Source organism: Corvus hawaiiensis, chromosome 4, assembly GCF_020740725.1.
Source record: "Corvus hawaiiensis isolate bCorHaw1 chromosome 4, bCorHaw1.pri.cur, whole genome shotgun sequence".
Lineage (NCBI taxonomy): Eukaryota > Metazoa > Chordata > Aves > Passeriformes > Corvidae > Corvus > Corvus hawaiiensis.
In genome coordinates, this window is record NC_063216.1 from 79,603,521 (window position 1) to 79,624,289 (window position 20,769).

Sequence of the window (20,769 nt, forward strand, 5' to 3'; positions counted from 1 at the left end):
AGGTCGGGGAGGCTCAGACCGGGCACAACCGAGGGTCGGGGGGGCTCAGACCGGGCAGAGCCGGGGGCCGGGAAGGGCCGGGGCTCGGGGAGGCCCAGACCAGGCACAACCGAGGGTCCCGCAGGCCCCGGCCAGGCACAGCCAGAGGTCGGGGAGGCTCAGACCGGGCACACACGGGGGTCGAACAGGCCCCGCCCGTCACACACAGGAGCCGGGCGCCGAGCGGTGAAGCCGCCGCGGGTTCAGCAGTCCCGGAGCCGCCACGCCGCCGCCATGACACCTCCACGGCCCCGCCCGCGCCGCTCTGCGCGCCCGCTCCCGTCTCGATGGTGCGGGCGGCGCGCTCGGGACCTCCTGGCCGCTAGGGGGCGCGCTGGCGCGGGGCGGCAGCGCTGGGCGGGGTCCTCCCCTCCGGCAGGGGGCGCGGCGCGGGGCGGGCCGCGGGCGGGCGGCGCCGTCATGGACGCGCTGAGCCGGGCCGGGCCCCGGCCCCGCCGCGCCGCCGCCGCCTCCCCCCTGCCCTGGGGCCGCTTCGCCGCCTGGATCGACTGCGTGTGTGTGGTGACCTTCGACCTGGAGCTGGGCCAGGCCATGGAGGTGCGAGACAGCGGCTCGGGCCCGGGGACACGGCGGCAGGGAGCGGGGGTGAAACGGCGGTCAGGGACTGGGGGTGTGGAGGGATCAGGGATGGGGAGAGAGGGAATGGGGGATGGCGGAGTGAAAAGGGGATCAAGGGTAGGGATAGAAGGGGATAGAATGGCGTGTGTGAAAAGGGGGTCGGGGATGGCGGAGTGAAAAGGGGATCAAGGGTAGGGATAGAAGGGGATAGAATGGCGTGTGTGAAAAGGGGGTCAGGGATGGGGGTGTGGAAAGGGGATCAGGGATGGGGTGGGGGCAGCGAACAGGGAGGGGAGGGGGTTTCCAGCAGAGATTTGGGGTGAGGGGGATGGGGGATGTCTGTGGGGTGGGGGGTGCACAGGGCAGGGAGGGGCCAGGGCAGCATCCAAGAGACCTTTATGGATCCCTTCCATGGAATAAGACCTCCCCAGGGTGACACATCCCATGGAGCCAGGCTGGGAGAGCTGGGGGTGCTCCCCTGGAGAGGAGAAGCTCCAGGGAGAGCTGCGAGCCCCTTGCAGGGCCTAAAGGGGCTCCAGGAGAGCTGCAGAGGGACTGGGGCCAAGGCATGGAGGGCCAGGAGCCAGGGAATGGCTTCCCAGTGCCAGAGGGCAGGGCTGGATGGGAGATTGGGAATTGGGAATTGCTGGCTGGGAGGGTGGGCAGGCCCTGGCCCAGGGTGCCCAGAGCAGCTGGGGCTGCCCCTGGATCCCTGGCAGTGGCCAAGGCCAGGCTGGACATTGGGGCTGGAGCAGCCTGGCACAGTGGGAGGTGTCCCTGCCATGGCAGGGCTGGCACTGGAGGGGCTCTGAGCTCCCTTCCCACCCAAACCATTCCAGGATTCCAAACACACAAATTCCCAGCAGGCAGGGCAGGGAGGTGTCCGTGCAGGATTCCCGGGAAAGGGAAGGTCCCTCGCCGGGCTGGAGCAGAGCTGAGCCCCTTGGGGGAGCAGAGGCGGTGAACTGGGACGGGAAGGGCTGGACAGTCGTTCCCAGTTCCCTGGAATATGCCAGTGCCGCTCCTGAAGGAGGATTTGGGGGAAGTTCCTGGGTTCCTCAGGGGCTGCTCGGTGCTCTGAGGACAGGCAGCAGGGAAGTGTGGATTTCTCTGGGCCTGAGGATCACCTCCAGCTCCTTCTTATTTCTCCCGTGACTGTGGGATTCGCTCCTCCATTTGCCCTTTTCTAAGGATGTTACTCTGGTTTTTGGAGGTTTGAGCCTTCCCAATTTTAAATGCTGGAGCTTCCAAAGGGAATGGGAAGCAGGAGGGACCAAGTCCACCTGTTGCTGCTCCCTTGCCTTGAATACTTGACTGTTTCTTCCCGTGGAGCCTGAAAATGAATAAAAAAATCTCCTCCAGACCTGAGTTTCACCTGTTTGATCCTTTTCCCTGCAAAAGCAGGCCTGAAATACCCCAGGAAAGAGAGGAATACTGGGATAATAACTAGCACGGAGGATTTAATGCTTTGTAGCTGTGTTTTAATGTGTTGAGCTAGGTTCTCACCTGTCTGGGTTTCTCGGGAGGGGCCTTTGCGGATGGGGGATGCAGGAATGTGGTTTGTTCATCCCTGGAAAGGAATTTTCCTTCTTTTTCCTCCTTTTCTCCCTTTGTTTCAATGGGAAAATGTTCCTCGTGTGGCAGAAATGACTCAGGAAAACTGGGAACGTCTCAGTGGGGAGGACACAGCCCCAATGTCCCCATTCCTTTGGAAAAGCAGTGTGGATTTCTGTTCCAGAGGGAAGGGGAAGGAGCAGGGATGAGACACTGGAAGGGAAGCCAGGAAGAGGAGAAGCTGTGGGGGCTTGGGGCGCTCTGGGGGCACCAATTTAGGGGATCCGGGGGTGCAAACTTGGGGTCTGTGGGTACAAACTCAGCATTTCTTTGGGTACAAACTCAAGGTGTTTGGGTACAAATTTGTGGGGGCTCTGCGGGTACAAACTCAGGGGGATCTCTGTGGGTACAAACCTGGAAGGTCTCTGAAATTCAGCTCTGAGAGAGTCATAAATTCAAAAAACTCTGAGAAAGATCCCAAAGATTCTGGAATTCAGCGATTCCCACTCTGCTTCCACAGACAGCGGGGAAGCTGTTGGAAAGCAGAACCCAAATGAAGGCAGAAATTCAATGGAATTCCTGTTCCTGGCCCCTCCACCCTCAGATAATCGGTGACAGATGGCGAAGGGAGCAGGGAGGGGGGAGCCACTTTCGGGGCGCTCCTGCCTGCCCTCCCCGCAGCCCTTTGCCATCCGAGGCTCCGACTGCTCTCCCCCGCTGCCACAGAACCTGGCAATTCCTGCCCCTCCTTCCAGACCTTCCCTGGGACGGGGCTGCTCCCCCAGCCCTCCCAGACAGGGCACTGGTGGGGCCGGGCTGCTCCAGAGGCAGTTCCCGGGATGTTGGCCGGGTTGCCATGACAGCAGTTCCAGGCACCTCCCGAAATCCAGGGATTTGGGCGGCAACAACTTGTGTCACTTCCATGCTCCTTAGTTCATGTGGAATCACATTAGGATGTGATTGAAGCCCTTTCGGGCTGCTCTGGGGATATCCAGGGGTTTTTGCACATCCAAACTTCCTTTTCATTTGCCTTTTTTTGCCTTTTGGAAAGTTGTACTGACTCGGGTTCCTTTTGGCTTGGATCCAAGGTTTTGAACTTTTTGGGTATTTGGTGATTTTCCCCCACCCCAAACACAGAGAAACATCAGAGTTAAAGTGAAGGGAAAGCAGAGATGTGGAATTAAGGTTGGAAAAGACCTCTGAGATCATCAATCCCAGCCCTGGAAGTTAGATCCTGATTTTCCAACCGTTTTCTTGCAGAAAGCCCCCCCCAAAATCCAGCAGGAGAAGCAGAAGCCTTGTCCAAACCCCTGCTCTGAATTAGGCAGCAAATGTCGAGGAAAGCACAATTATTCCTGGGATTCCCAGGCTCCTCGTGGATCAGGATCAGCTGTCCAGGGCTCCCCACTCCTGGTCTGGCTGTGATTCCCAGGGAATTAACAGGATAAGTGTTTGGGTGGGGATTAATTGGTCCCAGCCACAGGAATGTGTTCGAGGTCCTGGTGCAGAGCAGGGGGAGCAGGGAAGTGATTCCCTGGGACCATCCCAGTCCCTTCCCCTGCAGCATCCCGGCCTTCCCTCTCCATGCTGCCCCATCCCTGGAGCTGCTCCGGGATCATTTTGCCTCTGGATTTTCTCAGCTTTCTGCTCCCAGCGCGGGCTCATCAGCGTCGCTGTTAATTGGGAATTTGGCTGGCTCGGCTGGAGCACCGCCCTTGCCAAGGGATCTGCGGGAATTGTCGGAGCTGGATGAACTTCCAGCCTCTGGCACGGGGCCACCTGAGCTATTTATAGCCTGGAGAGGAGAGTCAGGCACTGATTTGAGCTCCTGATTGGAGCAGCGGCTGCCTCTGGAGCAGAACTCCTGAGGCTGAGGACGGAGCTCCATGGCCCAGCCGAGCCCGTGCCGGCTCCTTTCGGCTCCGCTGCAATTCCTGCACTTCCCAGTCAGCAGAGGCTCTGTGGGATCCTTCTCCTCAGGAACCTGCCCAGGAACCTGCCCCTGTGCCCCTCAGGTGAGACCCCATCTGCAGAGCTGCCCCAGCCCTGGGGACACAGCAGCAGGACCTGGAGCTGCTGGAGAGAGCCCAGAGAGGCCTCGGAGCTGCTGCAGGGCTGGAGCCCCTCTGCTCTGGAGCCAGGCTGGGAGAGCTGGGGGTGCTCCCCTGGAGAGGAGAAGCTCCAGGGAGAGCTGAGAGCCCCTTGCAGGGCCTAAAGGGGCTCCAGGAGAGCTGCAGAGGGACTGGGGCCAAGGCATGGAGGGCCAGGAGCCAGGGAATGGCTTCCCAGTGCCAGAGGGCAGGGCTGGATGGGAGACTGGGAATTGGGAATTGCTGGCTGGGAGGGTGGGCAGGCCCTGGCCCAGGGTGCCCAGAGCAGCTGGGGCTGCCCCTGGATCCCTGGCAGTGGCCAAGGCCAGGCTGGACATTGGGGCTGGAGCAGCCTGGCACAGTGGGAGGTGTCCCTGCCATGGCAGGGCTGGCACTGGAGGGGCTCTGAGCTCCCTTCCCACCCAGCCATTCCAGGATTCCCTGGCTCTGTGACTGCCGTGGTCTCCATGGATTATGAGAACCACAGACTCAGGTTGGAGAAGCCGTCCAAGGTCATCAGGTCCAGCACTGATGGAATTCCTCCCTCCCAGGGGTGTTTCCCCAGCCATGGCTCATAACCCTCTCTGTGCCACCCTGCAGTGCTGTCCCCACCCCTCATCCCACCCACACCCACCTGCTTTTTTCCAGCTGCATTTCCAGCCTGTCCCTCCTGTGTGTCCTGTCCTGCTCCTGACGGAACAGATGTTTGCACATCTGGAATGCTCCCCGAGGATCTGGGGGTGCTCATACACTTGGCCATCAGCTCCCAAGATTAAATCTAAAGCAGGAGCCTCTGGGTCTGTCCCCAGATCCAAATAAAACCAGGCTCTGTGACAGGTTCAGAGTTGAAATCATCCCGGGTGCTTTCCTGTAGGATCTTTGGGACCAGGGGGTTGTTGTGGGGAGCTGTGGGGCACAGGGGCTGACAGGCTCTGCTCTCTCTGCAGCTGGTGTATCCCCACGACTTCCGGCTCACCGAGAAGGAGGTAACCACCCTTTCTCCCCGTTTCTCCCTCCTTTGGGGGCAGCTCTGGGGGGTCTCACTGGCTGTTGGTTTTTTTGCAGAAAACGAGCATTTGCTACCTGTCCTTCCCAGACTCCTACTCAGGTAGGTGACTCTGGGGGTGACAGGAGTGTCCCTGGTGGAAGGACAATCCCTGGGCTGCAGCGGGGGTGAGGGGCCAGCAGGGAGCACCTGGGGCTGAGCCAGGGGCTCCTCGTGCTCTGCTGGGTGAGGCCCCCAGGAGCCTGTGCTCCAAGGAAATTCCCAGTGGAGCCAGGAGGGTGAGTTCTTCCTGCGTTTGGGAGCTTCCCAGCAGAAATGTCCCCAAACCTGTGTTTGTGCATCACAAAGGGACAATGAGATGTAAATCTGCTCCTCCAGCCGGGCCCTGGGGCTTTAAGAGGTGGCTTTCTGCACTTCCATGGAATCTTGGAATGGCTGGGTGGGAAGGGACCTTAAGTATCATGCAGGGACACCTCCCACTGTGCCAGGCTGCTCCCAGCCCCAATGTCCAGCCTGGCCTTGGCCACTGCCAGGGATCCAGGGGCAGCCACAGCTGCTCTGGGAATTCCATTCCAGGGCCTCCCCACCCTCACAGGGAAAAGTTTTTTCCTATAGTCCCTTTTCCTTTCCCTTCCCATTTCCCTTCCTTTTCCCTTCCTTTTTTCCTTCCTTTTCCCCTTTCCCTTTCCTCTCCCTTTGGGATTTCTTTGGTTTCTCCCCTCTGTCCCTCCCCACTCTGTGCTGGATTTCCCCGTAGCCCCATCCCCGCTGCAGCAGGGCCATTCCCAGCTCCCAGCTTGCTGTCCCTGTGTCCTGTGCTGTCCCTGTCCCAGGTGGCCTCGGGGACACCCAGTTCAGCTTCCGGCTGCGCCAGGCGGGGGGGCCCCGCAGTTCCCCGTTCCAGGATGACGGGAGGTACAACCGGGAGGCCCCGCTGATGCTGCAGGTGGGTCCTGGCCCTGCCCTCCCCTGCCGGGGGAAAAGCCGAGGATTCCGTGGGTTTGGTGTCCCTGTGGAAAATCCTCCTTTCCTTTGGCCGTGGGAGTAGTGAGAAAAGGAGGATTCAGCACAGGGGATTCCTTCCGTGCTCACAAGGAGGGGGAGCGGGACAGGGAACTGCTGGGGGAGGGAATGGGATCGGGGGGCAAAGGTGGGACTGGATCGGGGGAGAGGGAACTGAATTGAGTCAGGGGGACCTCCAGCTGTTTTGGGAGCTGGAGGGCAATTAGGGAGACCCCAGTTTCACTGGGAGAGGGAACTGAATCCAGGAGACCCCAGTTATTTTGGGAGAGGGATCCCAGCCTCAGGGGGATCCCAGCTGGGAGAGGGAACTGAAGCAGGGACACCTCCCACTGTGCCAGGCTGCTCCAGCCCCAATGTCCAGCCTGGCCTTGGCCACTGCCAGGGATCCAGGGGCAGCCCCAGCTGCTCTGGGCACCCTGGGCCAGGGCCTGCCCACCCTCCCAGCCAGCAATTCCCAATTGCCAATCTCCCATCCAGCCCTGCCCTCTGGCACTGGGAAGCCATTCCCTGGCTCCTGTCCCTCCATGCCTTGGCCCCAGTCCCTCTGCAGCTCTCCTGGAGCCCCTTTAGGCCCTGCAAGGGGCTCTCAGCTCTCCCTGGAGCTTCTCCTCTCCAGGTGAGCACCCCCAGCTCTCCCAGCCTGGCTCCAGTTGTGTCTCCTCCTGTATCCCCATGGAAAGCTCTCCCAGAGGGCTGGGATGTGCCGGAGCAGGGGGGTGGCTCAGGAGGGGTTGGTGATTGTGCAGCTGGGCTGTCCCTCACTCTCTGTCCCTCTCTGTCCCTCTCTGTCCATCTCTGTCCCTCTGTCCGTGTCCCTGCAGCGAGAGGCCGCTCACTATTTCGGGTACGTGTACTTCCGGCAGGTCAAGGACAGCTCCATGAGGAGGGGCTACTTCCAGAAGGTCAGTGCTGAGTCCAGATCCCAGAATCATCCCTGAGGCTGGAAAAGCCCTCCCAGCCCATCCAGTCCCAGCTCTGCCCCATCCCCACCTTGGCCCCAGCCCAGAGCCCTCAGTGCCACCTCCAGGAATTCCTCAGACACCTCCAGGCATGGGCACTCCAAAGCTCCCTGGGCAGCCCCTGCCAAGGCCTGAGCACCCTTTCCATGGGGAAATTCCTGCTGATGCCCACCCTGCCCCTCCCCTGGCCCAGCCTGAGCCATTCCTTCTTGTTTTGTGCCGGTCCTTGGGGACATCTCGGTCCCAGCAGTGTCCTGAGCTTTGTGCTCTCCACCTCCAGGAGCTCCTTTCAGGCTCCTGCTGATGCAGAACTGAATTTTTCCATCTCCACTAAACCAGTGAGTTTTCCACTGGAACAGTGGGATTGCTCGGGGAAGGAACTGTCACCCTTGGGTGGGGTTTGGATTCAAAGGGCCAAGTTTGGGGTGGGACAGGAGGTGTTTAAAGACCTCTCACATTCCTCATTAATGCATTCATTAATGGTTAGAGGAGTCGGTGTAACAGTGAAACCCCCACTGGGGCTGGGCTGGGGCAGTTGTAAAAACAAGGGTTTATTTCACAGGGAAGCCCCAGTGAGAACAGAAACGGCCCTGCTGGACACTATTCATTATTCCAAGTTCCTTTGTCCTTCCCCAGAATTCCTTGACTTTGTTTATCTGCCCAATTCCCATTTCTGGAGTTGCTCCTTTGTGCTTCCCCACTTGGAATGGTTTTTGGGAGCTTTGAACCCACCAGCAGTCGATTTTTATTCCCTCTCCAGCTGCTCTCTTGCCAGGCCATGCTCCCATCCCTTTGCTCTCCCAAATCCCAGCTCACGAGCTGGTGGGCAGCAGGAATTCCACCCAAGTGCTGCTTGGGAGCTGCTCCATGGATTTTGGGTTGGGTTTTTTGAGTTGATCCCTCTCTGAGCAGTACAGAGACGTGCAGTGGTGGGGTCAGGGGGGTCCTGATCCCAGATGTGCCTTTCCCAGTCCCTGGTGCTCGTGTCCCGCCTTCCCTACGTGAACCTGTTCCAGTGCCTGCTGCAGCTCATTGCTCCGGAATACTTCGACAAGCTGGAGCCCTGCCTGGAGGCAGGTGAGCTGGGGGCAGGGATTCCAGCTTGGCAGTGCAGGGGTGGATCGGGAGGTTCCTGAAAAACAGCTGGAATGCTCCAAATGGCTTCGTTCTGGAGCAAATTCCAGCAGGGAAGGACTTCCTCCTGCTTGTCCAAGTGATAAGCAGGTGTGAAGGAGGGATTGCTGGGAAGGGAGGGGATGGGGCTGTCACTGTGGATGCAGGGCATTCCCAAGGAGTGCAGGGCATTCCCAACGCCAGGAATCCGCTGCCCTTCTGCCGGGCCTTTATTGCCCAGGTCATTCTTCCTGCTTCACCTGCTCTGGGTTTGCCATGAGCCAGGGGGATGTGTGAGCTGGGAACAGGGAATAATTCCATGTCAGAACCCCAGGATGAGCTGGCTTTTCCCTCAGGTGACTCTTCCCTCCCCTGTGTCCCTCAGTGTGCAACGAGATCGACCAGTGGCCCCCGCCGGTGCCAGGCCAGACCCTGAACTTGCCCGTGATGGGAGTTGTCATCCAGGTACCTGGGCTGTGCCAGCGGGAAGGGACCTGTATCCCCCAGTCCTGGGTGTTAAATCCCTGTTCACTCCACATTCCCAACCTTTCCAGTCCAGCAGTTGGAATTGGTGACCGGGGAAGTTCCTCCCCTGCCGATCCCATCCCAGGGTGATCCCTGCTCTCTCTGCACTGCAGGTGAGGATCCCGTCCCGGGTGGACAAGCCAGGCTCCAGCCCCGTGAAGCAGTGCAACCAGGAGGTGAGGGGGTGGCACGGAGGCAGCAGGCTGGGAAGAGCTGGATCCTGAATCCTGTTGGGAACCCCTTTGGCCTGGGATCCGTGTGGTCCCCGTGGTTCCACTCCAGGCTCTCGTGTCTGGAGTCACACAGGATTCTCTGCACCCGATCCGGGTGCTTTCCTCATTGTCCCCTTGCTTTTCCTGGGAATTCAGGCCCTGCTGGGTCTCCTGCCTTCACCTTCGAGTTGTTTTGAATTTGCTTTGGATTCGTGCCCCTTTCCCTTCCCTCTGCTGTGACTAACACTGCTTTGGTGCCACATCTCTAACCCTGCCCGGCTCTGTCTGCCTCAGGCTCTCTCCCACCAGAGGAAACCCTGGAAGATAAAGGAGCAGACAAGGGCAGCCCTTCCCATCTGGGAAAGGAGGGAACCTTCCTTAGTTACAGGCACAGGAGTTAAACTGGGATTGAGTGCTGCACTCAGCCCTGCTCCTGCTCACGCCTCAGGGTGGTTCCGTGTTCCTCTGTGGCAGTTGCTCAGTGCAGGTGGAATTCCAGCCGGATGCTCCCATCTCCTCACCGTTCACTAACAGTTACTAACGGGCTTTTCTCCCTTCCTCATCCAGAATCTGTTGCCAGCCCCCCTGGTTCTCCCCAGTGTTCATGAACTGGATCTGTTCAGGTGAGAGGCTCCTCCCAACCCTCTCCCCTCCTCCTGCCACCCTCTCCCTGCTGGGAGCGTCCCACGAATCCCTGGGATGGTGCAGAATCGGACACTGCTGCATTCCAGGGACTCCTTTGGGATGCTGGGCGGGGTTGGAGCTGAGGGTTGTGCCCTGCGCAGCCCCGGGGCAGGGGAGGGGCCGTGTCCTCCCCAGCTCTGCCCAGAGCATCCGCGGGAGTGTCCCAGCCTGGAGGTGCCATTCCCGTAGCCATCCTCTGGAATCCAGGAGTGTTCTGCTCTCTCAGACACTGAGAGCAACGTTTGTCCATGGGAACCTCCTGAGGTTTAGCAAGGCCGAGTCCAAGGTGCTGCACCCGGGTCAGGGCAAGCCCTGGGATCGATCCAGGCTGGAATGAGCAGCTGGAGCAGCCCTGGGAGAAGGATTTGGGGGTGCTGGGGGTGAGAGCTGGACCTGGCCCAGCCCAGACCCCCCCAGCGCTGGGCTGATCCCAGCAGGGGAGGGGGGATCCTGTCCCTGTGCCCCTCAGGTGAGACCCCACCTGCAGAGCTGCCCCAGCCCTGGGGACACAGCAGCAGGACCTGGAGCTGCTGGAGAGAGTCCAGAGAGGCCCCAGCATGGCAGGGGTGGCACTGGAGGGGCTTTGGGGTCCCTTCCCACCCAAACCATTCCAGGATTCCCTGATCACAGATTGCCTGGCTTTGCTTACAGCGTTCCCTTTAACCTCGTGTAAAACAACTGAGTGACACCTGAATTCCCCTGTGGAATGCTAAAGGTCCATCCTAGATCTCAAATTCCCGCATGGAAGCACTCCTGGGGGGGCTTGCAGGCCACAGTCTGGTCTGTCCTGAACTGCCCCTCTGAGCTCGGCCTGTTCCCATCATCCCAGGTGCTTCCAGCCGGTGCTGATCCATATCCAGATGCTGTGGGAGCTGATGCTGCTGGGGGAGCCCATGGTGGTGATGGCACCGTCCCCAACCATGTCCTCAGAGATGGTCCTGGCCCTCACCAGGTAACACCCTCGGTCTGAGGGACTGGGAGCTGGGACAGCAAATTCTGGCAGCTTTTCCCTCTCCCATCTGCTCTGTGCTGCTCACCTGGATTTGGTTTAGTTTGATTGTGGAAACTTTGCAAGACAAACTGCAAATATTCCATGCTGATATTCCAGCAAGGATAGAGAGGAGTACAAAGGAATCTTCCCTTATGGTTCCAGCCCTGAGGAATGTTCTTGCCCAGCTCTGAGCTGTCTTAGCACAAAACCCCACAAACCTGGAGCTTCTCCAGAGAGGTTCAACCAGGCCAATTGCCAGGTCCTGCCCTTGGGTCACCCCAAGGCCCTGCAGCGCTCCAGGCTGGGGCAGAGGGGCTGGAAAGCTGGGAAGGGCCCTGGGGGTGCTGTGCCAGCGGCTGGACAGGAGCCCAGGGGTGCCCAGGGGGCAGGAGGAGGCCGATGGCCCCTGGGCTGTGGCAGCCCCAGCGTGGGCAGAGCCCCAGGGCAGGGACTGTCCCCTGTGCTGGCTCTGCTGAGGGACCCCCTGGGATCCTGGGGGCAGCTCCAGGCCCCTCTGGGCAGGGAGCTGGGAAGGGTCTGGAGCCCCAGGAGCGGCTGAGGGAGCTGGAAAGGGGCTCAGGCTGGAGCAAAGGAGGCTCCGGGGGGACCTTGTAGCTCTGCACAAGTCCCTGACAGGAGGGGGCAGCCGGGGGGGTCGGGCTCTGCTCGCAGGGAACAGGGACAGGAGAGAGAGAACGGCCTCAGGCTGGGCCAGGGGAGGGGCAGGGTGGGCATCAGCAGGAATTTCCCCATGGAAAGGGCGCTCAGGCCTTGGCAGGGGCTGCCCAGGGAGCTTTGGAGTGCCCATGCCTGCAGGTGTCTGAGGAATTCCTGGAGGTGGCACTGAGGGCTCTGGGCTGGGGCCAAGGTGGGGATGGGGCAGAGCTGGGACTGGATGGGCTGGGAGGGCTTTTCCAACCTCCCTGAATCCCTGGCAATGTCACCTGTGGCAGGACAGTGCCCTGCTCCAGGCCCCATCCCAGGTGCCCTGTGCCATACCTGGGGTCCCTGTGCCGTGCCCAGGGTGACCGTGCCATGCTCAGGGTGACCGTGCCATGCTCAGGGTGACCGTGCCTGTCCCTGTCCCTGCAGCTGCCTGGCCCCGCTGCGCTACTGCTGCGACTTCCGGCCCTACTTCACCATCCACGACAGCGAGTTCAAGGAATACACCACCCGCACCCAGGCCCCGTGAGTGCCCCCTGAGGCGCCCTGCCACCCCTGAGGGACACCCAGAGCCACCGGGGCTCAGCCTGTCCCCTCCTTCCAGGCCCAATATCGTCGTGGGCGTCACCAACCCCTTCTTCATCAAGACCCTGCAGCACTGGCCGCACATCCTGCGGGTGGGAGAGCTGCGGATGTCGGGTGAGCTCGGGGTACCAGGGGAGCTCAGGGTGCCAGGGGAGCTCAGGGTGCCTGTCAGGGGTGCTCTGGGTGCCAGGGGAGCTCAGGGTGCCAGGGGAGCTGGGCCCAGGGCTCTGTGGGGCTGGAGGAGCAGCTGGAGGCTGCAGGGAGCTGCTGGGGCAGGGATTCCCTCCCTGCATTCCTGGGAGAGCCCGGCAGCCTCAAGAGCTCTGGCCTCTGGCTCTGGCTGTGTGTGGGACGAGCACAGAGCTGGGGCAGGGAGTGGGGAGCAGGAATTGCTGTCCTGGAGCTTCCAGGAGAGGAAAAGCCCTTCCTGGGCAGGAAATGGAGAGAGGAGAGGAGAGGAGAGGAGAGGAGAGGAGAGGAGAGGAGAGGAGAGGAGAGGAGAGGAGAGGAGAGGAGAGGAGAGGAGAGGAGAGGAGAGGAGAGGAGAGGAGAGAGCAAGAGAAACCTCCTCTCCTTCATTGAGCACCTCTGTGAATGGGGAAGCCAAGGAGACCCTGGGGATGAGGAGCTGGTTTAGCACATCCTTGTTCCAGAATTCCAGCCGGGAAGGGAGCTGGGATTGCTCTGAGGGAAGAGGGACAAGGGCAGGGCTGGGTGTCCTGCTGGCAGAGTCCCACCAGGAAGGGACAGAGCCTGAGTTGTCCCCTGTGTGTCACAGGTGACCTGCCCAAGCAGGTGAAGGTGAAGAAACTGGCCAAGCTGAAAACCCTGGACACCAAACCAGGTGGGTGGAGGCCTTTCCTCCAGCATCCTTTGTCTGGTTTTCCCTTCCCTGGGGCGTTTGGCAGCAGGAACTTGTGTCCGTTCCCTGTGGATCCCAACGAACGTCCGTGGTGCTGCGTCCACCTCTCTCTCCTGACCTGCTGCCAGTGCAGGACAACTGTGTGTCTTTGGGAGGGCAAAGGCCAAAATCAGCTCATGGGACGCCCGATGTGGGGATTTCCTGGGTTTATGTCATGGATCACGCCTGCTTTTAGCTGCTGGGGGTGGCAGGAATGTGCTCACCAGACAGAGCTGAGCGTCCATCCCAGGCCGTGCCAGGAGCTGCTCCCAGGGAGTTCCCTCTCCCTGAATTCATTGTGGGAAGGTGCTGGAGGGAGCTCAGTGCCCTTTAACGCTGCTGCACTGGCAATGCCATCATTTTCTATGGTTTGTAAATGATTTTTGGGATTCCCCGCGGAGCTGCCAGGGTTTGTGCAGGGATCCTCAGCCCTGTTCTCCCTGCCCCCTGCAGCAGCACCTCAATAGGCAAAAATGTGTTTCTAACTCCTGCTTTTTTCCTGATTCCGTGTTTTTCCCGTCTAGGAATCTACACTTCCTATAAAACATTCCTTCACAAAGACAAAACCCTGATAAAAAGGCTACTAAAGGTGAGCACTCCCACTCTGTCCTGGGTGGGAAAACTGTGCCAGGAGCTTGGTTTGAGCAGACAGAGCTCTCCAGAGGAGCAGAATTTACAGTTTGAGATGATTTAGTCCATATTGGGACATGTTTGTCATGCCAGGTTTAGGATTTTTCACTTGGTGTTAAGGGTTAAATCCTGGTGCTAATGATGAACTGGGGGGAACAACTGATATCAAACAAAGAGCCTGAGAAAAACCGGGTTTTGTGTAGTGAAACTTGAAATTTTAATGGATTTGAGTAGAGGGTGGAACCTGCGCTTTGGGATCTGGATGTTGGGATCTGGCTGTTGGGATCTGGATGTTGGGCAGCACTTCAGGCTCCCTTGGCTGCAGAGCTGCAGGTTGTGTGTGACACCGAGGGACACCTGGGTGACACCGGGTGATGCAGCTGTGACAGTGGGTGACTCCGGGTGACCCGGCTGTGCTGTGGGTGGCACTGGGTAACCTGGATGTGCATGACATGAGTGGCACTGGGTGGCCCAGCTGTGCCATGGGTGACAGCGGGTGCCTGGGCTGTGTGTGACACTGAGGGACAGCTGGGTGACAGCGGGTGCTGGGGCTGTGTGTGACACTGAGGGACAGCTGGGTGACAGCGGGTACGGGGCTGTGTGTGACACTGAGGGACAGCTGGGTGACAGCGGGTACGGGGCTGTGTGTGACACTGAGGGACAGCTGGGTGACAGCGAGTACGGGGCTGTGTGTGACACTGAGGGACGGCTGGGTGACAGCGGGTACGGGGCTGTGTGACACTGAGGGACAGCTGGGTGACAGCGGGTGCTGGGCTGTGTGACACTGAGGGACAGCTGGGTGACAGCGGGTGCTGGGCTGTGTGTGACACTGAGGGACGGCTGGGTGACAGCGAGTACGGGGCTGTGTGTGACACTGAGGGACGGCTGGGTGACAGCGGGTGCGGGGCTGTGTGTGACACTGAGGGACAGCTGGGTGACAGCGAGTACGGGGCTGTGTGACACTGAGGGACAGCTGGGTGACAGCGGGTGCTGGGCTGTGTGTGACACTGAGGGACGGCTGGGTGACAGCGGGTACGGGGCTGTGTGTGACACTGAGGGACGGCTGGGTGACAGCGGGTACGGGGCTGTGTGTGACACTGAGGGACGGCTGGGTGACAGCGGGTGCTGGGGCTGTGTGTGACACTGAGGGACGGCTGGGTGACAGCGGGTGCTGGGCTGTGTGTGACACTGAGGGACAGCTGGGTGACAGCGGGTACGGGGCTGTGTGTGACACTGAGGGACGGCTGGGTGACAGCGGGTACGGGGCTGTGTGACACTGAGGGACGGCTGGGTGACAGCGGGTGCGGGGCTGTGTGTGACACTGAGGGACGGCTGGGTGACAGCGGGTGCCTGGGCTGTGTGTGACACTGAGGGACAGCTGGGTGACAGCGGGTACGGGGCTGTGTGACACTGAGGGACAGCTGGGTGACAGCGGGTGCTGGGCTGTGTGACACTGAGGGACAGCTGGGTGACAGCGGGTGCTGGGCTGTGTGTGACACTGAGGGACGGCTGGGTGACAGCGAGTACGGGGCTGTGTGTGACACTGAGGGACGGCTGGGTGACAGCGGGTGCGGGGCTGTGTGTGACACTGAGGGACGGCTGGGTGACAGCGGGTACGGGGCTGTGTGTGACACTGAGGGACAGCTGGGTGACAGCGAGTACGGGGCTGTGTGACACTGAGGGACAGCTGGGTGACAGCGGGTGCTGGGCTGTGTGTGACACTGAGGGACGGCTGGGTGACAGCGGGTACGGGGCTGTGTGTGACACTGAGGGACGGCTGGGTGACAGCGGGTGCTGGGGCTGTGTGTGACACTGAGGGACGGCTGGGTGACAGCGGGTACGGGGCTGTGTGTGACACTGAGGGACGGCTGGGTGACAGCGGGTGCTGGGCTGTGTGTGACACTGAGGGACGGCTGGGTGACAGCGGGTGCTGGGCTGTGTGTGACACTGAGGGACAGCTGGGTGACAGCGGGTACGGGGCTGTGTGTGACACTGAGGGACGGCTGGGTGACAGCGGGTGCGGGGCTGTGTGTGACACTGAGGGACGGCTGGGTGACAGCGGGTACGGGGCTGTGTGTGACACTGAGGGACGGCTGGGTGACAGCGGGTACGGGGCTGTGTGTGACACTGAGGGACAGCTGGGTGACAGCGGGTGCTGGGGCTGTGTGACACTGAGGGACAGCTGGGTGACAGCGGGTACGGGGCTGTGTGTGACACTGAGGGACGGCTGGGTGACAGCGGGTACGGGGCTGTGTGTGACACTGAGGGACGGCTGGGTGACAGCGGGTACGGGGCTGTGTGTGACACTGAGGGACGGCTGGGTGACAGCGGGTGCTGGGGCTGTGTGTGACACTGAGGGACAGCTGGGTGACAGCGGGTGCTGGGGCTGTGTGTGACACTGAGGGACGGCTGGGTGACAGCGAGTACGGGGCTGTGTGTGACACTGAGGGACGGCTGGGTGACAGCGGGTGCGGGGCTGTGTGTGACACTGAGGGACAGCTGGGTGACAGCGAGTACGGGGCTGTGTGACACTGAGGGACAGCTGGGTGACAGCGGGTGCTGGGCTGTGTGTGACACTGAGGGACGGCTGGGTGACAGCGGGTACGGGGCTGTGTGTGACACTGAGGGACGGCTGGGTGACAGCGGGTGCTGGGCTGTGTGTGACACTGAGGGACAGCTGGGTGACAGCGGGTGCTGGGCTGTGTGACACTGAGGGACAGCTGGGTGACAGCGGGTGCTGGGCTGTGTGTGACACTGAGGGACAGCTGGGTGACAGCGGGTGCTGGGCTGTGTGTGACACTGAGGGACAGCTGGGTGACAGCGGGTGCTGGGCTGTGTGACACTGAGGGACAGCTGGGTGACAGCGGGTACGGGGCTGTGTGTGACACTGAGGGACAGCTGGGTGACAGCGGGTACGGGGCTGTGCTTGCAGGGCATCCAGCGGAAGCGCCCGTCGGAGGTGCAGAGCGCTCTGCTGAGGAGGCACCTCCTGGAGCTCACCCAGAGCTTCATCATCCCCCTGGTGAGTGCCAGGGACACCTCAGGGGACAGCGGGGAGTGGGAGCAGCACCTGGGACAGATCCAGGAGAGGGAACCCTGGAATGTTTGGGTGGGAAGGGAGCTCAGAGCCCCTCCAGTGCCAGCCCTGCCATGGCAGGGACACCTCCCACTGTGCCAGGCTGCTCCAGCCCCAATGTCCAGCCTGGCCTTGGCCACTGCCAGGGATCCAGGGGCAGCCACAGCTGCTCTGGGCAACACCAGAGGTTCCTCAGCTGTAAATTATTATTTTTATTTTTATTTTTATCTTTTCTTGCTGTAGGAGCATTACATGGCCAGCCTGATGCCTCTGCAGAGGGCCATCACTCCGTGGAAGGTGGGGTGCACTTCCCAGTCCTCCTTCCCTATGGGATTGGGAATGGTCACAGGGTGCTGGGCACACACCTGGGAACCTCCCCTGTTGAAGGAAGAGGGTTTTCACTCCTTTAAACATTAATTAAAGTCTGAAACAACCCTTGGGACGGATGTTCCCAGTTTTGCCAGGAGCTGAATTACCGTGAATCTCACGTGAAGATCAGCCTGGGGGTGTTTTTATCCTCTGTCCTTCCTCTCCCACTGGAAGTGCAGCCCTCATTTCCCTGGCTGCATTTGGGCTTCTCTGATGTGGACTTCCATGGATTAATCTGGATTTTCCCTGTGCAGAACCCGCCCCAGATCCGCCCGTTCTGCCAGGAGGATTTCATGAAGAGCCTGGAGCACGCGGGCCCCCAGCTCACCTGTGTGCTCAAGGGGGACTGGCTGGGGCTCTACAGGTGAGACCTGCAGGGAATCCTGAGCCCAGCCCAGCTGGGCCAGCCCCAACGCACAGCGAACCCTGGAGCAGCACTGGGAACACACAGGGAACTCGTCCATGGGTTAACTCGGGACGGGCAGCAAGAGCAAATCCAGGGAAAATTCAGCCCTGGGCTTGGTGTGTTTTAGGTGAGTGGAGACCCTGCAGGGGAGCTTGTCCAGGGCTTTCCTAAGGTTAATTCGTCCTGGATGGGATGGAGAAGACACTTGGTGCAATAGGAGTGGGAAAAATCCAGAAGTTGGATGCTCGAGGAAGGAAAATGGGAAATGCATGGATATGGGGAAGGAAAAAATCCCAGAAAGTGATCAGGAACAATAATCACAGAGTCAGGGAATGCTGGAATGTTTGGGTGGGAAGGGAGCTCAGAGCCCCTCCAGTGCCAGCCCTGCCATGGCAGGGACACCTCCCACTGTGCCAGGCTGCTCCAGCCCCAATGTCCAGCCTGGCCTTGGCCACTGCCAGGGATCCAGGGGCAGCCCCAGCTGCTCTGGGAATCTGTGCCCATGTCCTGGTGTGTCCCACAGCCAGCTCCAGGTCCCCCTGTCCCCTTCCCAGGGCCACCTCAGGGAGCTCTGGGGCACAGGGGGGTTGTTGGATTGGGATTGTCCCTCCCAGCTCTGGGACCCCACAGTTCCACGATTCCTGACCTCTCTCCACAGGAGATTCTTCAAGTCGCCCAATTTCGACGGTTGGTTCCGGCAGCGGCACCGGGAGATGACCCAGAAGCTCGAGGCCCTGCACCTGGAGGCCATCTGTGAGGCGGTGGGTGACAGGGACAGGGCTGTGCCAGTGATCCCTGACACCTGTGTGCCATCCCTCTGGCTCTTCCCAAGCCAGGCTGGAAGCACCAAGGGCTTTTAGTTTATTTTGTCCCAAGTATTCGGAAGAAATTCTTTCCTCAGAGAAGAGAAGGCTCCAGGGAGAGCTGAGAGCCCCTTGCAGGGCCTAAAGGGGCTCCAGGAGAGCTGCAGAGGGACTGGGGCCAAGGCCTGGAGGGACAGGAGCCAGGGAATGGCTTCCCAGTGCCAGAGGGCAGGGCTGGATGGGAGATTGGCAATTGGGAATTGCTGGCTGGGAGGGTGGGCAGGCCCTGGCCCAGGGTGCCCAGAGCAGCTGGGGCTGCCCCTGGATCCCTGGCAGTGGCCAAGGCCAGGCTGGACATTGGGGCTGGAGCAGCCTGGCACAGTGGGAGGTGTCCCTGCCATGGCAGGGCTGGCACTGGGTGAGCTCTGTTCGCTGTTCCAGGAATGAGGGTGAGAAATCCCCTGCTTACCTTTACTTCAGGCTTTCCTTAGGGGAATCCCTTGGGAAGTGTCCCTGAGAGAAGCCACTCTCTCCTCAGGACATCGTGGCCTGGATGAAGGACAAGTCTGAGGTGGAGATCGTGGACCTGGTGCTGAAGCTTCGGGAGAAGCTGGTGAGTCCCTCCCTGTCCCTGCACTCCTTCCTCTCCCTGGGTGGAGAAAAATGCGGGACATGGATCACCCCTGTGCCTTGGAAAACCTTATTCTCCCTCCCTGGAGGGCTGGGAAACTCAGGGAAGTTCCGTGTTTGTGTGAAATCCTCAGAGCTGGGAGGATCCAGGGATGTTCTTCACCTCCTGAGGCTCAGGTGGTGTTTCCTGCCTGTTTTTATCCTGAACTGCAGCGGCCACGTGCCAGGGGCAGGGGGAAAGGCCTTGGAACGTGTTCATTCCCATTTCCAGCGCCCGGGGCAGGGGAAAAGGCCCTTGGAATGTGTTCATTCCCATTTCCCGTGCAGGTGAGGGCCCGGTGCCAGCACCTGCCCGTCAAGGAGGAGACCCTGCAGAGGGTGAGTCTCTACATCGACACCATCATCGGCTCCCTGCCCGAGGACCTGCAGGCCGTGCTGCACCACCCCTGAGCCTGGCAGGGCTCCTGGAGCGGGAGAACCTTCCCGGCCGCTCCCAGCCCGCCGGGGCAGCTGCGGCGGCGTTCGGAGAGGAGCTCCTGCCCCGATCCAGCCGGGATCGCACCTGGGGCCGCTTGGAGCGCGCGGGGCGGAGCCGGGCGCTGCTCCCGGAGCTGGGCCGGGGCTGGCCCCGGGAGTTGTCCCCTGGTGGCCGCCAGCAGGGCAGGAGTGACCCCAGGGCTCCGGGCGTGCGGGGCCCGCTCGGACACTTCAACCACGCTTGGATCCTCGGCATTCCCACGGCCCCATCCCGCCCGGGAGAAGCAGGAGTAACCCTGGGGGGGCTGTGCTCAGGACAGCTCCCGAGGAGGATGAGGAGGTGACAACATCGTCCCTGTCCCTGGACAGCCGGTGGGAGCGGGAGGAGGAATTGCTGGACATGGAATGCTGCTCTGTTTCTCCAGGGCAGAGCCAGAGGAGGGGCTGGAGCATCCGCAGGGATCAGAGCTCCCGGAGTGCCTGGGAACGGCTGCTGGGAGGAGCTGGCCCCCAATCCCATTTATCCTGCTTGGAAACCCAGCCCGAGCTCCAGGGGCACAGCGGGGCCGGGGCTGTGCCCGAGGCACTGCGAGAGCTCCTGGCAGCCCCTTCCCAATAAAACCCGGAGAAGCTGATCCCCGCAGCCTGTGCCGAGCAGGAACGGGCCCTGCTGCTCTGCCCCTGCTCCAGAGGCGGCTCCTGTGCCTGGGACCCCCTTCCTGCCTCGGGAATGGATCCGCTGGGACCAGGGCATTGCTGCTCGCAGACTGCACTGCACCACCCGGGGGTCCACCCAGGGACGGAATTTTAGCCTAAAAAAAGGGTTTGGGAGGGATGCAGGAGCCTGGAGGGGTCGAACCCAGCACCTCTGCACGGGGCAGGATTGTGGGATTGCTCCTGCCCTGAGCTGGAGCAGCTCCCAGTGCTCCCAGTGGAAGCTGCGCCGTTTCCATCACTCCCTGCCCATTCTCGGGGCTGGGAAGGGGATGGGGGGCTCAGAGGGGGCTGAACTCTTCCCAAATTTCCCCTCTGGAGCCAGGCAGGAACAGCAGGAGGCCGCTGGGTCTCCCAGCCTCGCTGGAGTAAGGAATTCTGTGCAATATCCTTAGGGATGGTGTAAATCCTGTACGTGTTCCGTGTGTGTCCGTGCAGGCCCCAAACCCTCCTGCACAGTAGGAAATCTTAGCTTAAAAAAAACCCCTGGAGCCAAACTGGGTCCTGGTTTGGAGTCTGGGGGGGTTTATTGGGTTGGGAATGGTTGTCCCTGCTCTCGGTCACTCATGGCCATCCCGTTTTTCCAGAGGGTTCACAGCGCCTGGCCCAGCACCTATGGGAGGCTGTGTGTCCCTGTGCCCTTCCCACGGCATGGAATCATGGAATCATGGAATTTGGGTTGGAAAAGCCCTGGAGCCCCTTGAGTCCAACCATTCCCAGCTCTGCCACTGCCACCACTG

The 20,769-nt window shown here is 60.7% G+C and overlaps 1 protein-coding gene across 3 annotated transcripts; it reads left to right on the plus strand.

The window, feature by feature from the left end:
• Positions 1 to 459: 459 nt before the first annotated feature.
• Positions 460 to 20,526, plus strand: DENND6B (DENN domain containing 6B). Of its 3 annotated transcripts, XR_007203223.1 has the most exons (21): positions 460 to 597; positions 5,210 to 5,248; positions 5,328 to 5,370; positions 6,102 to 6,214; positions 7,113 to 7,193; positions 8,222 to 8,327; positions 8,749 to 8,828; positions 9,002 to 9,064; positions 9,668 to 9,723; positions 10,614 to 10,736; positions 11,868 to 11,963; positions 12,043 to 12,137; positions 12,802 to 12,867; positions 13,449 to 13,513; positions 16,487 to 16,576; positions 16,874 to 16,927; positions 17,254 to 17,363; positions 18,064 to 18,166; positions 18,747 to 18,821; positions 19,166 to 19,655; positions 19,741 to 20,526. XR_007203223.1 is itself a non-coding variant. In XM_048301962.1 (20 exons), exons 1-20 carry the CDS (start codon positions 460 to 462, stop codon positions 19,286 to 19,288), a joined length of 1,719 nt encoding a protein of 572 aa, XP_048157919.1. In that variant the 3' UTR covers positions 19,289 to 20,526. The 3 variants fall into 3 exon arrangements, 2 of the variants coding, with proteins under 2 accessions (XP_048157919.1, XP_048157920.1); XM_048301962.1 differs by having other exon boundaries at positions 19,166 to 20,526; XM_048301963.1 differs by lacking the exon at positions 460 to 597 and adding an exon at positions 4,020 to 4,187 and having other exon boundaries at positions 19,166 to 20,526.
• Positions 20,527 to 20,769: the final 243 nt, after the last annotated feature.

Excerpts from the sequence above, each read along its gene's own strand:
- DENND6B (XM_048301962.1), top strand. The coding sequence starts at position 460 with ATGGACGCGCTGAGCCGGGCCGGGCCCCGGCCCCGCCGCGCCGCCGCC. Across the intron at positions 12,138-12,801 it reads GGGAGAGCTGCGGATGTCGG|GTGACCTGCCCAAGCAGGTG; the intron begins GTGAGCTCGGGG and ends TGTGTGTCACAG. Across the intron at positions 18,167-18,746 it reads TGGAGGCCATCTGTGAGGCG|GACATCGTGGCCTGGATGAA; the intron begins GTGGGTGACAGG and ends CTCTCTCCTCAG.